This window comes from Pelophylax lessonae (genome assembly GCF_965119305.1).
Source record: "Pelophylax lessonae genome assembly, chromosome: 2".
NCBI classification, from domain to species: Eukaryota; Metazoa; Chordata; class Amphibia; order Anura; family Ranidae; genus Pelophylax; species Pelophylax lessonae.
The window spans coordinates 550,834,676-550,849,247 of record NC_138769.1 but is presented as its reverse complement, the minus strand read 5'-3'; the positions used below and the strand labels follow the sequence as shown (position 1 = coordinate 550,849,247).

Below are 14,572 nucleotides of genomic sequence, written 5' to 3'. Positions count from 1 at the left end.
TCTGCAAAAGACCTGAGACTGGGACGGAGATTTGTCTTCAGGCAAGACAATGATCCAAAACATAAAGCAAAATCTACAATGGAATGGTTTACAAATAAACATATCCAGGTATTAGAATGGCCAAGTCAAAGTCCAGACCTGAATCCAATCGAGAATCTGTGGAAAGAACTGAAAACTGCTGTTCACAAACGCTCTCCATCCAACCTCACTGAGCTTGAGCTGTTTTGCAAGGAGGAATGGGCAAAAATTTCAGTCTCTCGATGTGAAAAACTGATAGAGACATACCCCAAGCGACTTACAGCTGTAATCGCAGCAAAAGGTGGCGCTACAAAGTATTAACTTAAGGGGGCTGAATAATTTTGCACGCCCAATTTTTCAGTTTTTTATTTGTTGAAAAAGTTTGAAATATCCAATAAATTTCGTTCCACTTCATGATTGTGTCCCACTTGTTGTTGATTCTTCACAAAAATTACAGTTTTATATCTTTATGTTTGAAGCCTGAAATGTGGCAAAAGGTCGCAAAGTTCAAGGGGGCCGAATACTTTCGCAAGGCACTGTATATATATATTGACAGTTTCAGTAGAGCAATGGGCAATATCAGTAGTGCAGAGATTGGTGTCAGCAAGGCAGTGACTGGTGTCAGTAGTTATTAATTATTTACAATTTTTTTTTTTTTACAGTTTTTTTTAGGAGCCCCGTTACGGGGCTATGGTTAGATATCAGGGGTCTAAACAGGGGGAATCTGTGCCACACGGGGTGATTAGGGTGTGCCCACGCATATCCGACACACCCTGTATGCACGCCTATATCAACCTCTATGAAAAGAAATCAATAACATACATAATTTAATTAAGACACCCAAAACCAAACACATATACTGTATATCCTAAAAGAAATGATTGTTCAGCATGAAAATGAATGAAGACCTCGTAGCTGCCAAGTATCAACGTTTCAGTCTCCATTCACTTCAGAAGCACACTCAGGCAAACCCGAAAACCTGACACTGCCCCTTCAGATAGTGAGAACTGCCTGCTCTATAGCTTCCAACCATTCTTAGAATCATGCTAAATTGTTCTAGTTTAGGCCAATTACACAAAGTGCACATTATCAAAATGTGGAAATGTTAAACCCAACACCAGTATGGTAAGTGATAAAAGGTGTTACTTTACTTATAGTGTAAATGGTGATATCAGCATTGCAGAAATCAGAGTAACAGCATCTTGCTTCTGACAAAGTGGTCCTGCTGTTGCACTGCTCTGTTATGTCTTGATTAAAACAGCCACGGACCCTGCGGACTTCATTATTTTCAAGCAATTGCTCTGTAACAAAACATGTCTTCCCAATGCAGGTATCTTTCAAGCAGGATGGTCCTTCACAGGTACAGTTGTAGTTAGTGATATCTGAAAGAATAGAAATAGTTTAACAGTTTTTAAGTACCTTAGAGAAAAAAATGCCAAACCATTTTATAAAGTACGGTTTCTTGACCATATGTTTGTCTATATGTAACAATAAAGGTTTTTTTTATATATATAACTTTTCTAGTAGATCATCACATAATTTATAGGAGCATTTAAATGATAAAAAGTATGTTATATTGCTCTTTTTTATACAGTGGGTACGGAAAGTATTCAGACCCCCTTAAATTTTTCACTCTTTGTTATATTGCAGCCATTTGCTAAAATCATTTAAGTTCATTCTTCTTCCTCATGAATGTACACATAGCACCCCATGCTGACAGAAAAACACAGAATTGTTGACATTGTTGCAGATTTATTAAAAAAGAAAAACTGAAATATCACATGGTCCTAAGTATTCAGACCCTTTGCTCAGTATTTAGTAGAAGCCCCCTTTTGATCTAATACAGCCAGGAGTCTTTTTGGGAAAGATGCAACAAGTCTTTCACACCTGGATTTGGGGATCCTCTGCCATTCCTCCTTGCAGATCCTCTCCAGTTCTGTCAGGTTGGATGTTAAACGTTGGTGGACAGCCATTTTTAGGTCTCTCCAGAGATGCTCAATTGGGTTTAAGTCAGGGCTCTGGCTGGGCCATTCAAGAACAGTCACGGAGTTGTTGTGAAGCCACTCCTTCGTTATTTTAGCTGTGTGCTTAGGGTCATTTTCTTGTTGGAAGGTAAACCTTCGGCCCAGTCTGAGGTCCAGAGCACTCTGGAGAAGGTTTTTGTCCAGGATATCCCTGTACTTGGCCGCATTCATCTTTCCCTCGATTGCAACCAGTCGTCCTGTCCCTGCAGCTGAAAAACACCCCCACAGCATGATGCTGCCACCACCATTCTTCACTGTTGGGACTGTATTGGACAGGTGATGAGCAGTGCCTGGTTTTCTCCACACATACCGCTTAGAATTAAGGCCAAAAAGTTCTATTTTGGTCTCATCAGACCAGAGAATCTTATTTCTCACCATCTTGGAGTCCTTCAGGTGTTTTTTAGCAAACTCCATGCGGGCTTTCATGTGTCTTACACTGAGGAGAGGCTTCCGTCGGGCCACTCTGCCATAAAGCCCCGACTGGTGGAGGGCTGCAGTGATGGTTGACTTTCTACAACTTTCTCCCATCTCCTGACTGCATCTCTGGAGCTCAGCCACAGTGATCTTTGGTTTCTTCTTTATCTCTCTCACCAAGGCTCTTCTCCCCCGATAGCTCAGTTTGGCCGGACGGCCAGCTCTAGGAAGGGTTCTGGTCGTCCCAAACGTCTTCCATTTGAGGATTATGGAGGCCACTGTGCTCTTAGGAACCTTAAGTGCAGCAGAAATCTTTTTGTAACCTTGGCCAGATCTGTGCCTTGCCACAATTCTGTCTCTGAGCTCTTTTGGCAGTTCCTTTGACCTCATGATTCTCATTTGCTCTGACATGCATTGTGATCTGGAAGGTCTTATATAGACAGGTGTGTGGCTTTCCTAATCAAGTCCAATCAGTATAATCAAACACAGCTGGACTCAAATGAAGGTGTAGAACCATCTCAAGGATGATCAGAAGAAATGGAAAGCACCTGAGTTAAATATATGAGTGTCACAGCAAAGAGTCTGAATACTTAGGACCATGTGATATTTCAGTTTTTCTTTTTTAATAAATCTGCAACAATGTCAACAATTCTGTGTTTTTCTGTCAGTATGGGGTGCTATGTGTACATTCATGAGGAAGAAGAATGAACCTAAATGATTTTGGCAAATGGCTGCAATATAACAAAGAGTGAAAAATTTAAGGGGGTGTGAATACTTTCCGTACCCACTGTAGCTGGCTCCACCATTCTTTGCATCTTGCAGTCCTAGAATAACATTTTCTATAAGACACCTGCTTACATATTAACAGAAATGACTACCTTTTGTCGCTGATAGCTCAATCCCACCTGATCTGAGGCATTTTTAATGCTTAAATGGAACATATTGTTGTTTAGAGATACTCCTAGGCTGTTTCAAACATTGAGTACACTTGTTGCATTCTACTGTATACTATCCTTCTTATTGTGAAGAAGAAAGGAAAATGTTCCATAAAGACATGAATGAGTGAGTTTGGGGTGGAGGAACTTGACTGGCCTGCACGGAGTCCTGACCTCAACCTGATAGAACACCTTTGGGATGAATTTTAGTGGAGACTGCGAGCCAGGCCTTCTCATCCAACATTAGTGCCTGACCTCACAAATGCGCTTCTGGAAGAATGGTCAAACATTCCCATAGACACACTCCTAAACCTTATGGACAGCCTTCCCAGAAGAGTTGAAGCTGTTATAGCTGCAAAGGGTGGGGCCAACCCTACAGACTAAGGCCCCTTTCATGTAAAACTAAAAATATTAAAACCTGCGCTAAGTGAACATATATAAGGTGTATGTATCCTGAAGCTGCTACTCACTTCGGTAAAAACCAAGGATTACTAAAATCAATCTGAAAAGCAGCGCTAACAGGTATAAAAAATGTTATTAAATGAATCCGTGCAAAGTGTGATCAATAAATACAAAATTCATATATAATGAAGTGCATAATACAATCAATAAATACAAAATTCATATATTTATAAAGTGCATATACATAAAGTGCAATCATATAGTGTCCATAGTGCACACAATGCAATAGTGCAAAAAATTGAATTAAAGTGCAGTCCAGAATGAATGGTTCCCTTGACTGGAACTAACGTGCTAGAAAGGTGCTCAAAGTAATCCACAAAGGTGCCAAAGTGCTCTCAGGAGAAGAACCCCTATGGGGATGCACTCCAAATCTAGGATAAAGACAAGCCTTATACTGAGACAGTATCCCTTAGATGGATGGATCCAGCACAGCCTTCTAAATATCTCCGTATCAGCTCCTCTCCACACTTTCCTCAGCCATGTGTTTAAAAGAAGGGGAAGGAGCCAAACATAGTGAAGCCCGTAGGGGTTTTATTTCATAAAATATAAAGAAACTACTCACAAAATTAGGATGGTAATCAGCATTGGAATAAACAATCACCGCAAGTCATCCCACTTCCGCGTACGCTGCCGGCGTGCATTCCACGGTGGTTTCAGGAAGTGACGTAGTGTGATGTTCCTCTGCACGTAAGTGCGTTGACGCGTTTCGCCCGCCTATTATGGGCGTTATCAAAGACATTAGATAGCCCCTTTCACACACGGTAGTCCGTCAGCGGACTCAGTTTTTCTCGATCCGCCGATCCCCCACTGAGCAGGCGGATGGCAGCTGTGTGCAGAGACAGAGCTGTCAGGTCCCCGTTCTTCTGTATGGGAGAATCGGATTTGAACGGACCGTCTGTCCTTTCTCATCTGATCTGATCGGATGTCAGCGGACATGTCTCCGCTGACATCCGATGCCCCATAGAGATACATGAGGCATCCGTTTAGATCCGCCTGAAAAACTGACAGGCGGATCTGAACGGTCCGCTTGTGTGAAAGGGGCCTTAGACTGGGATGCCATTAAAATTCAGGTGCATGTTCAGGTGTGTGTAAAGGCAGGCATTCTAATACTTTTGACAATATAGTGATTATATATCTAAATAGTGATTATACATAATATACATAATTCAACATTCCACATTTAACATTCAAACTTCCCAATAAAGTGATCTATATACTGTATAATCATAAACATATTTTCTTGTTCCGCAGATTAAATATTGTGTTACCAAAATGTTCATAAAAAATATTTATACAGGGTTATTCAAAAAGATGGAGAAGATTTCAACTTTTTATTTCAAACAAACTGTAAGGGATAGAAGCACATTCTGCACATCACTGGATAGAGGAAGGTTCAAAGTTATAAAGCAGCCTAAAAGTTCCATTCAATGCCACACAGCGGCACTGTTTCTAGTTTATAGGAAATAGCAACGCCACAGCAAAAGTCATTTTGTGTGTTGCAGTTTACAAAGTGTGAATCCATTGTTCAAGTGCAACGTGAATTCTGCCGTCAGTTCAACAAACAGCTGCTTAATCATATTAAAATGTATGACTCGCATAAAAAAATTCATTGCAGATGGTTGAATATGCAATCGGCAAAGCAACGATCGTCCTCACACGCCAGATCAAAATGTTGAGCGTATCTGAGGTGTGTTCGAATGTAGCCCTAGTAAGGGCAAGCATTGATCTTGGATTTCCTCAAACAACGGTATGGCGTGTTCTTAACCACTTCCCCCAGTTGGACGTCATATGCTGTCATGGAATTTGAGTGGAGATATCTGAATGATGCTTGCAGCAGCCACTTGATTGCTTTTACAGGCGGTGGGCGGGGATGTCCCCCTTCTCCCTGGGGCCCTCTGGTGCTTCTCCGGGCTCTCCCGTGTGATCGGGGAGCCAGAGAATGGATCTGCTGGTGACGTCAGTTTACCATAGAGCTGGCCGTGGACCAGATGGTCCCCGCATATCTCTATGACCCTCAGAGGCCGGACGTCACGTCCGGGTTCTGGCAGATGAAAACACTGCCATTTGCTTTTGCTGGAAAGCCTTAGATCAATTTGTTTTTTTTTTTTTGGATCTCAGGCTTTCCAGCATAGAGGGGAGATGTGGGGACTTATAGACCCCAGATCTCTCCATAAAGAGGACTTTTCAGACCCAATTCCTATTACAAGGGATGTCTACAAAATTTTTTTAAAATGCTCCCATCCCCTCGTGCTTGCATGCAGAAGAGAACGCATACATAGGTCGCTCCTGCATATGTAAACGGCATTCAAACCACACATGTGAAGTATCGCTGCGATCATTAGAGTAAGAGCAATGCAGTGAGGGCAAAAAGTATTTGATTCCATGCTGATTTTGTACGTTTGCCCACTGACAAAAATGATCAGTCTATAATTTTAATGGTAGGTTTATTTTAACAGTGAGAGACAGAACACACACTAAAATATCCAGAAAAACACATTTCAAAAAAGTTATAAATTGATTTGCATTTAATGAGTGAATTAAGTATTTGACCCCTTCGTAAAACGTGACTTAGTACTTGGTGGCAAAACCTTTGATGGCAATTACAGAGGTCAGATACAGTATTTCTTGTAGTTGGCCACCAGGTTCACACACATCTCAGGAGGAATTTTGCCTCACTCCTCTTTGCAGATCCTCTCCAAGTCATTAAGGTTTCAAGGCTGACATTTAATAACTTGAACCTTCAGCTCCCTCCACTTATTATCTATGGGATTAAGGTCTGGAGACCGGCTAGGCCACTCGAGGACCATAATGTGCTTCTTCTTGAGCCATTCCTTTGTTGCCTTGGCTGTGGGTTTTGGGTCATTGTCATGCTGGAATACCCACCCATGACCAATTTTCTATGCCCTGGCCAAGGGAAGGAGGTTCTCACCCAAGATTTGACGGTACATGGCCTTGTCCGTCGTCCCTTTGATGCAGTGAAGTTATCCTGTCTCCGTAGCAGAAAAACACCCTCAAAGCATAATGTTTCCACCTCCATGTTTGACGGTGGGGATGGTAATCTAGAGGTCATAGGCAGAATTCCTTCTCCTCCAAACATGGCGAGCTGAATTGACGCCAAATAGCTTGATTTTGGTCTCATCTGCCCTCAACACTTTTACCCAGTTCTTCTCTGAATCATTCAGATGTTCATTACCAAACTTCAGATGGGCCTGTACATGTGCTTTCTTGAGCAGGGGGACCTTGTGGGCTTTCTTGAGCAGGGGGCCACTTTGTGCGGAGACACAGCTGTCAGTTTCCCATATATACGGAGACACAGCTGTCAGTTCCCCATACATCTCTATGAGGGAATCGGATGGGAACGGACCGTCGGTCCGTTCTCATCCGATCCCATCCGATCCGATCCGCTGTACGGATGGAAAATAGGGTTTCCATCCGTCCAGATTTGACGGATCAAATCGGATGTCAGCGGACATGTCTCCGCTGACATCCGATGCCCCATAGGGGTGCATGGGGGGACCGTTCAGATCCGCCAAAAAAACGGACAGGCGGATATGAACGGTCTGCCTGTGCGAAAGAGCCCTTAAGCTGGCCATACACTATACAATTTTCTTATTCAATTTCCTTTAGATTTACCTTAAACTATGTAGTGCAAGGGCCTGCCAGATTGCATACACATTGAAAGTGTTTAGGTTTGACCCTATATCACATGGTTTTGGTAAATCTAAAGCAAAGTTGAACAAGAAAATTGTATAGTGTATGGCCAGCCTTAGAGAGCCCTTTGGTCTTGGCCATGGTGGAGAGATTGGGATCTGATTGAATGATTGATTGCTTCTGTGGACAGGTGTCTTTTATACAGGTAACAAGCTGAGATTAGGAACACTCCCTTTAAGAGAATGCTCCTAATCCTAATTACCTGTATAGAAGACACATGGGAGCCAGAAATCCTGCTGATTGACAGGGGGTCAAATACTTTTTTCATTTATTAAAATGCAAATCAATTTTATAACTTTTTTGAAATGCATTTTTCTGGATATTTTTGTTGTTATTCTGTCTCACTGTTAAAGTAAACCTACCAATAAAATTATAGACTGATCATATCTTTGTCAGTGGGCAAACGTACAAAATCAACAGGGAATCTAATAATTTTTTCCCTCACTGTATTTCTAGCGCTAAACTGGTAACCTGTAAAAAAGTTTAAAGTGTCACCCATGGAGATTTCGAAGTACTGTAGTTTGACACCATTCCATGAGTGTGCATAGTTTTAAAGCGTGACATATTTGGAATCTATTTACTCGTAATCTTTTATATTTTACCAAAGAATTGCTTTATCTGTTGTGTTTTCTTGCATTTTCTTGCATTATAGTTCATTAAAGTGTATTTTTTCCAAAAAAATTGCGTTAAAAAAATTGCTGCGCAAATACCTTGTGACATAGAAAAATTGCAACGACTGACATTTTAATCCCTAGAGTCTCTGTTAAAAAAACATATATATATATGTGTGTATATATATATATATATATATATATATATATATATATATATGTGTATATATATATATATATATATATATATATATATATATATATATAATTTTGGGGGGTCTGAGTAATTTTCTAGCAAAAAAATTATGGTTTTTACATGAAAGAGAGAAATGCCAGAATGGAGTTAGGTGGCAAGTGGTTAAAAACCGCCTGCAAATGAAGCCATACAAGTTGCAGTACTGCAGGTATTGCATTCATTTTCATGCAAGATGGTGCCCACCTCACTTCCACTTGGAGGTCTGGTGTTATCTGAACAACACCATTCCAGGACGATGGGTTGGAAGGGGTGTACAACAAGATCCTGCTCATTGTCTGTGGCCTCCAAGGTCATCAGACCTTACCCCTGCGCTGTGCTTTTTATCTGTGGGGGTACATAAAAGAAAGGGTATTTGTCCCACCTATGTCTGCTACTTTTCAAGATCTGAGACATCGAATTGTTGAAGCAGTGAATTGAATAACTAGCGACCAGTTCATTTGTGAGTAGCAAGAAACGGTCTACTGTTTTGATGTCTCTTGCACAACGCATGGGACCCATGTTAAGTGAATACAGTAGGTCCCCTAGTTACAAACATTCAAGCTGCAAACTTTCAAAGATACAAACAACCTTCAAGTTGCGAACTTGCAAAGATGCAAACGTGCATTCGCACATCAAATCACAAAAGTAGCTCACTTGTCTGTCGGACATTGTCAGCTGTGTGCACTCTCTGCCACAAGAGGTTGTGCTGCTGTGTGCTTTACTGTATAGTGCAATAGTGTACAGTGGTACAGTGTTGATTTCTAAGCCCGCGATGTCTGGAAGCAAGCATAAAAGCAGCCTGTTCACTCCATGCCAGCCCCCGTATGCCAGATGTTGTACTGTACTACTGTACATTTCAAGCTACTGTAAGATCATATTTTTTTTTACAGTATTTTTTGTGTGTTTATTATGCATTATTTGTGTGAAAAGTATTATAAACCTTATTTTGTTAGACTTACAAACAAATTGTGTCTTCGCCTTGCTTATTCCTGGTGAAACTTGGACTACAATACACTACTATGTTCTCCACCAGTGCTCACAACAAAAATCAAATGCACTCACCAGACGCAATGACTCCTTAAATTAATAAATGGGTATATACTTGCTTTAATACTTGCTGTGATCCACTCCGCTATTTGTGATTGCTGTGGGCATGGTTTTACTGAGCATGGTGAAGGCACAAATTAAGAGACTTTTGTTATATATTTTTTATGAACATTTTGGTGGCGGAATATTTAATCTGTGGAAAAAGAATGTTTATGATATATAGATCACTTTTTTGGGAAGTTTAAATGTTATATATGGAATGTTGTATTATGTAAAATCATTAATTAGATATATAGAAAGCACAGCACATTATATGTCACTTAGAGTTCACCCGTTGCCTTAGGGCCGGTTCACACTATTGCGAGTGCTCTGATCGCATGTAATTCGGAGCGCACTGCTCCTTCATTACATGCGATCGGATGTGCGGATGCAAATTCAGCCATACACTTACATACACCGCACAAAAGACGCACAGGACCCTTTTTTCCAGCCGCATCAGGATCGGATCGCACAGTGGTTCACACTTGTGCGATCCGATCCTGTGCGAACTGTCAGATCGCACTGCGATATGCGATCAAACTGGGGGTGTCGTTAACATTTAATTGACACCCCCTGCGTATCGCATATGGCAGTGTGAACTGCCAGATGTGTGTTTGCGATGTAGGAACAGGCTGCGAATTCGTGTGAACCGGGACTTAATGAGGGGGTAATTTTAGTCTGGTGTCTGGCAGCTGTACTTCATTGGATACTTTGAATTAATAGTAGTAGTGGCTTTGTTTTACTCCAGAATAGCAGGGTTATTATTATTACCTTTGTAGGACTATTGCTACTTTTGAATGATCTTCACAGTCCCCCAGTAACCAAAAACACACTTGAAGTTCTACTGAATTTTACTCTGAACAATAACTTCCCTTCCCTGCCTTTGCCCCCACCTCCACTTTAAAAAAAATAGCCAGTTCTTTTTTGGGGGAGGGGTATTTATTGTGTTTTTTAGATTTTTTTTACCTTGGCGCCATCATTCCCCCACCACTCCCATTCTATCTGGAGCCAGAAAAATGTATCCTGCTATTCTGCTTCTGCAGCCTCCTAAGGTATATATCCAAAAATGGTATTTATTGTGTGTGTGTATATATATATGATTTTTTTTTTAATTTCCATGTGTATATCATGTGCTATTTTACCTGTTTATTTTTCCACCCAAACAAATATGTCATCGTGTTTTTGCCAATTATCTAGTCACGTGTCTTATACCTCATATCAGGGGCGTAACTACAGGGGTTGCAGGGGTTGCGATTGCTACCGGGCCCCATGCTCCAGGGGGCCCAGTAGCAAACCAGTGGGTGAACTTCCAGGATTGCAAAAGTCACACTTGCGACCGGGCCCTGGCATTGCACCACTGTGGGGAGGACCAAAGATTGCAGGAAGGGAGTCCACTGCAGAACTTGTGAAAGGATCCTGCTGCGGGACCGTAATAAAAGGCCATGCAATGAGAGTAAAGAGCCCCAGGATTAGTGGGAAGAGCCCTGGGCTTGAAGGGAAGGGCCCCGGCCAGGGATCTGGGGGGGCCCTTCATGGTTTCTTGCATCGGGGCCCTGAAGGCTCTAGTTACGCCTCTGCCTCATATAAAGTCCCAATCATCTCCATTCATTAAAAAATTAGGGATTGGACGGCATATAATGTGGGGGTGACGCGCGCGCACGAGATAAGCGAGAGAGAGAGAGAGAGAGTGTGTGTGCGAAAACCCCAACGGAGAGAAAAGAGCGGGAGAGACACGGCACCATGTCTGAGGAGAAGCCCAAGGAAGGTGTTAAGACTGAAAATGATCACATCAATCTAAAGGTGGCAGGGCAGGATGGATCTGTTGTCCAGTTTAAAATAAAGAGGCACACTCCTCTAAGCAAGTTAATGAAAGCATACTGTGACAGAAAAGGTTTGGCGATGAGACAGATACGGTTCAGGTTTGATGGTCAGCCTATAAATGAAACGGACACACCTGCACAGCTCGAGATGGAGGACGAAGATACTATTGATGTATTTCAACAACAGACAGGTGGCGTGTGCTAAGCTCCTTCACCAGAATGGATGAAGCCCAATGAGCCTTTGTGCACCATACTTCCCACTTCTTTCCTTCAAAACAATGAACATGCTGATCACACAACATTTCTGAAAACGTTAGCGGACTATCCAGAAAATGTTTTGATTTATCTGTTTTCTTTTTTGCCCTACTTGCAAGCGTTGGAAGTTTTGAGGGCCAATATCAAGAATCATTATTTCCTGCATATAAAGTGGTTATGTTTTTCTTGTATTTTATTATGTTTTGTGTGGCACTGTTCATTTTTACAGCAGTTTTTTCTTCCATTTGTAAATATTTTGGACTTTTTCCTATCTACAGTAAAATTGAACTCTTCTATGCCAGAGCACTCTAAATCTTGTAGAAAAGGGTTAACCTCGTCTCCCAAACTACAAAGTTAATAATGTATCTGATATCTTCTGGTAGGAGGATGGCTGTGCTTTATTGCCAAAGTAAACATTTTGGCTTATGTGAGGGTTGTATCTTAGGCTGTGTGAAAGACTGTAGGTTGACTTGAATACTTGGATATTAGATGGGATTGTACAACCTGATCTCATGTTAGCAATTGGTTGAAATCCGACCACTGCCATTTTGTTTAAAAGATGTTGGTACCTTTCCACTCTTGTGACTTTTAATTGCACTGCTAAGGGAACCTAACGACTTAAATGTTTAGGATTTGCTATTGCTGTTTAGTCTTAAAGGGCAACTTGTAGGACTCTCAGTAAGGCTCACTACTTAATGACTCACTGGCTTGGAGGTGAGTTTAGATCTCATGGCGTGCATAGTCAGCATTTCATTCAGTAAAGAAACGGAAAAGATGATTCTGGAGCCTACACTTTGAAAGATATGTTTGGCAGCACCCCTGCCACCCTCACAGGTTTCCTTTGCAACAAGCTAGTTGTGTCCAAACTAAACGAATCAGGCCTTTATTTTTGAACATTTTGCTGTAAAAAGTGTGCTAGTAAAGTTAATTAGTTCCATATTACGCATGTAAAGTACTAGAATGGGGCTTTCTCTATATGCCCCTCTTTAGGAATTGAATGTTCCAGAAATATGGATTTTATACTAATAGTTTTATGCTAACTTTACATTAAAGAAAATCCCACTTTTAAAATCTTATTCTGGTGTTCTTGATTTGAAGATAGACTTGACTGCAAATTACTGATGGCTAAAATGCCATTCAAAAAGAAACTGCTTCATATTGGCATTTAAATGTTCTTTTTTTTTTGTACTTTAGTTAGTCTGGTATTCCAGTACCAAAAAAAAAAACCCTGCCATTTGAGTTTTGAGTAATTAAAACTCTCCTTCACCAATAGGAATCTTGTTTGTATTGCTCATTAGTCTCTAGAGTGTGGCCTCTGGTTTCTTTTAATCCTTGTATCTGCTGGATAAATGTATTTCAATTACAAAATAAAGAAACATCAAAAAAAAAATTAGGGATTGAGGTGCATGACAGCGTCATGCGCTTCATTTAAAGTCCCACAACTCTCTTTTATATAGCTTGTCAAATTCAGGGATGGAGGTATCTGACCGTTTGATATGTAGTTTTTCTAGTACTCATGTACTGACATGCATCCTTACCTCGGATGACAGACCCTTTTTGGGGTCAGGAAAACTTAAGGAACATTAGATAAGGACACATTTGAATACGATATACTCTCAGCACTGCTGCATACAAATGGCCATATTGTCAATTTATTTCCATGCGGTCTGGCTGTGTCGGGAGAGCCGCCTGTTTGTTTTAACCTGGGAGCTGTGATGCGCATCGGGCGCCCTCCCTCTCCCCTCCGCCCACATGACGTGAGGGACGGGGCAGGTGTTTCCTCTTGCCGTATGCATGACGCCAATCACTTGAGCGTCATGACACCGCCGCAGTTCTTTTGAACATCCTGACTGCCATGCGAGGAGTTGCTTGGCGCTAATCATGGGCGGCGGTTGCCGCTCAGGTGGCCATGTGACTCTTCATTGGCTATGTCAGTGTGAGGTTAGGAGAAACCCATGGATACACCTGGGGCATATAACATCGTTGGTGAGCATCAGACAGTCCCTTAGCCCTTACTTGTACACACCACCCTCCACATGTGGTTTTTGACCTTTAATAACTATATAGGTAATTACTTTGATATCTTTCTGTCTTCATTCCTCTTTTTGGTCATTTTTTCTTTTTCTACTTATCTACCTCACTGGTTTGGTGCTGTTTTGGCAAACACTTCTGTTACACACTTGCTAACCTATTAGGAATATCTGTATGGTGGTTCTGTTCAATATTTGTCACTGAATATGGATCTGTCTCTCAATGCAACAAAGTCAATACCTTACAGCACTTTGCTCGCTTTGTTCTTTCTCCATAGTCACTAAGGGAAATGGGCTTCATCTATCCATGTCAATAGCTACATTAAATACTTGGTTATATATTTTATCATTGTCATAAAAATCTTGGGAGATAACATTTTGTTTAAACTACTACATCGAGACCCCTACTCCTACAGGGCCATGCATATGTGTGCCTGTGTTTCCGTGGGTCCACAAAACCACAGCTCCTGGTTACAGACAATCCCAGCAGCCCCCACTGTCTAGTACCGCAAGTTTGAAATTGGAGCCCTTTTGTAAATATTTATAAGAGGGAGTTTCCATTTTTTCCTCCTATATTAACTTTTTACTCCCTGTTATTTGGGATTATGAATATACCATATTGGTATCTCATTATATATACATATATTCTTTTTGCAGATATATATCTCTCATCCGCTCCTGAGGAAGTGGAGCGAATCCACAAAACATGTAGAGCTTTATGAGTGCAGTTATACATGTGTGTGTGTGTATATATAAATATATATATAATATATATATATATATATATATATATATATATGGATTTACCATTTTCCATGTGTGTATTATTGCAATGTGCTATTTTACCTGTTTTTGAACCCAAATAAATGTCATCATGCCAATTAGCTATGTAATTGTGCCAATTATCTAGTCACGTACGTGTCTTATGCCTCATAAAAAAAAACCCCAACCCTCTCCTTTCATTATAAATT

The 14,572-nt window shown here is 41.0% G+C and overlaps 2 protein-coding genes across 2 annotated transcripts in view; one reads left to right on the top strand and one right to left on the bottom strand.

Annotated features, from left to right (window-relative positions):
* ACVRL1 (activin A receptor like type 1) overlaps positions 1-14,572 on the bottom strand; it is a 178,713-nt gene that overhangs the window by 81,441 nt on the left and 82,700 nt on the right. Inside the window, exon 3 of the mRNA XM_082245497.1 lies at positions 1,170-1,400. Coding sequence (XP_082101623.1) covers positions 1,170-1,400 — 231 coding nt within the window. The remainder of the gene's footprint in view (positions 1-1,169; positions 1,401-14,572) is intronic.
* On the top strand, positions 11,129-11,935 carry LOC309546019 (small ubiquitin-related modifier 3-like). The gene has a single exon (XM_082245496.1). It carries the CDS (start codon positions 11,237-11,239, stop codon positions 11,519-11,521), a length of 285 nt encoding a protein of 94 aa, XP_082101622.1. The 5' UTR covers positions 11,129-11,236; the 3' UTR covers positions 11,522-11,935.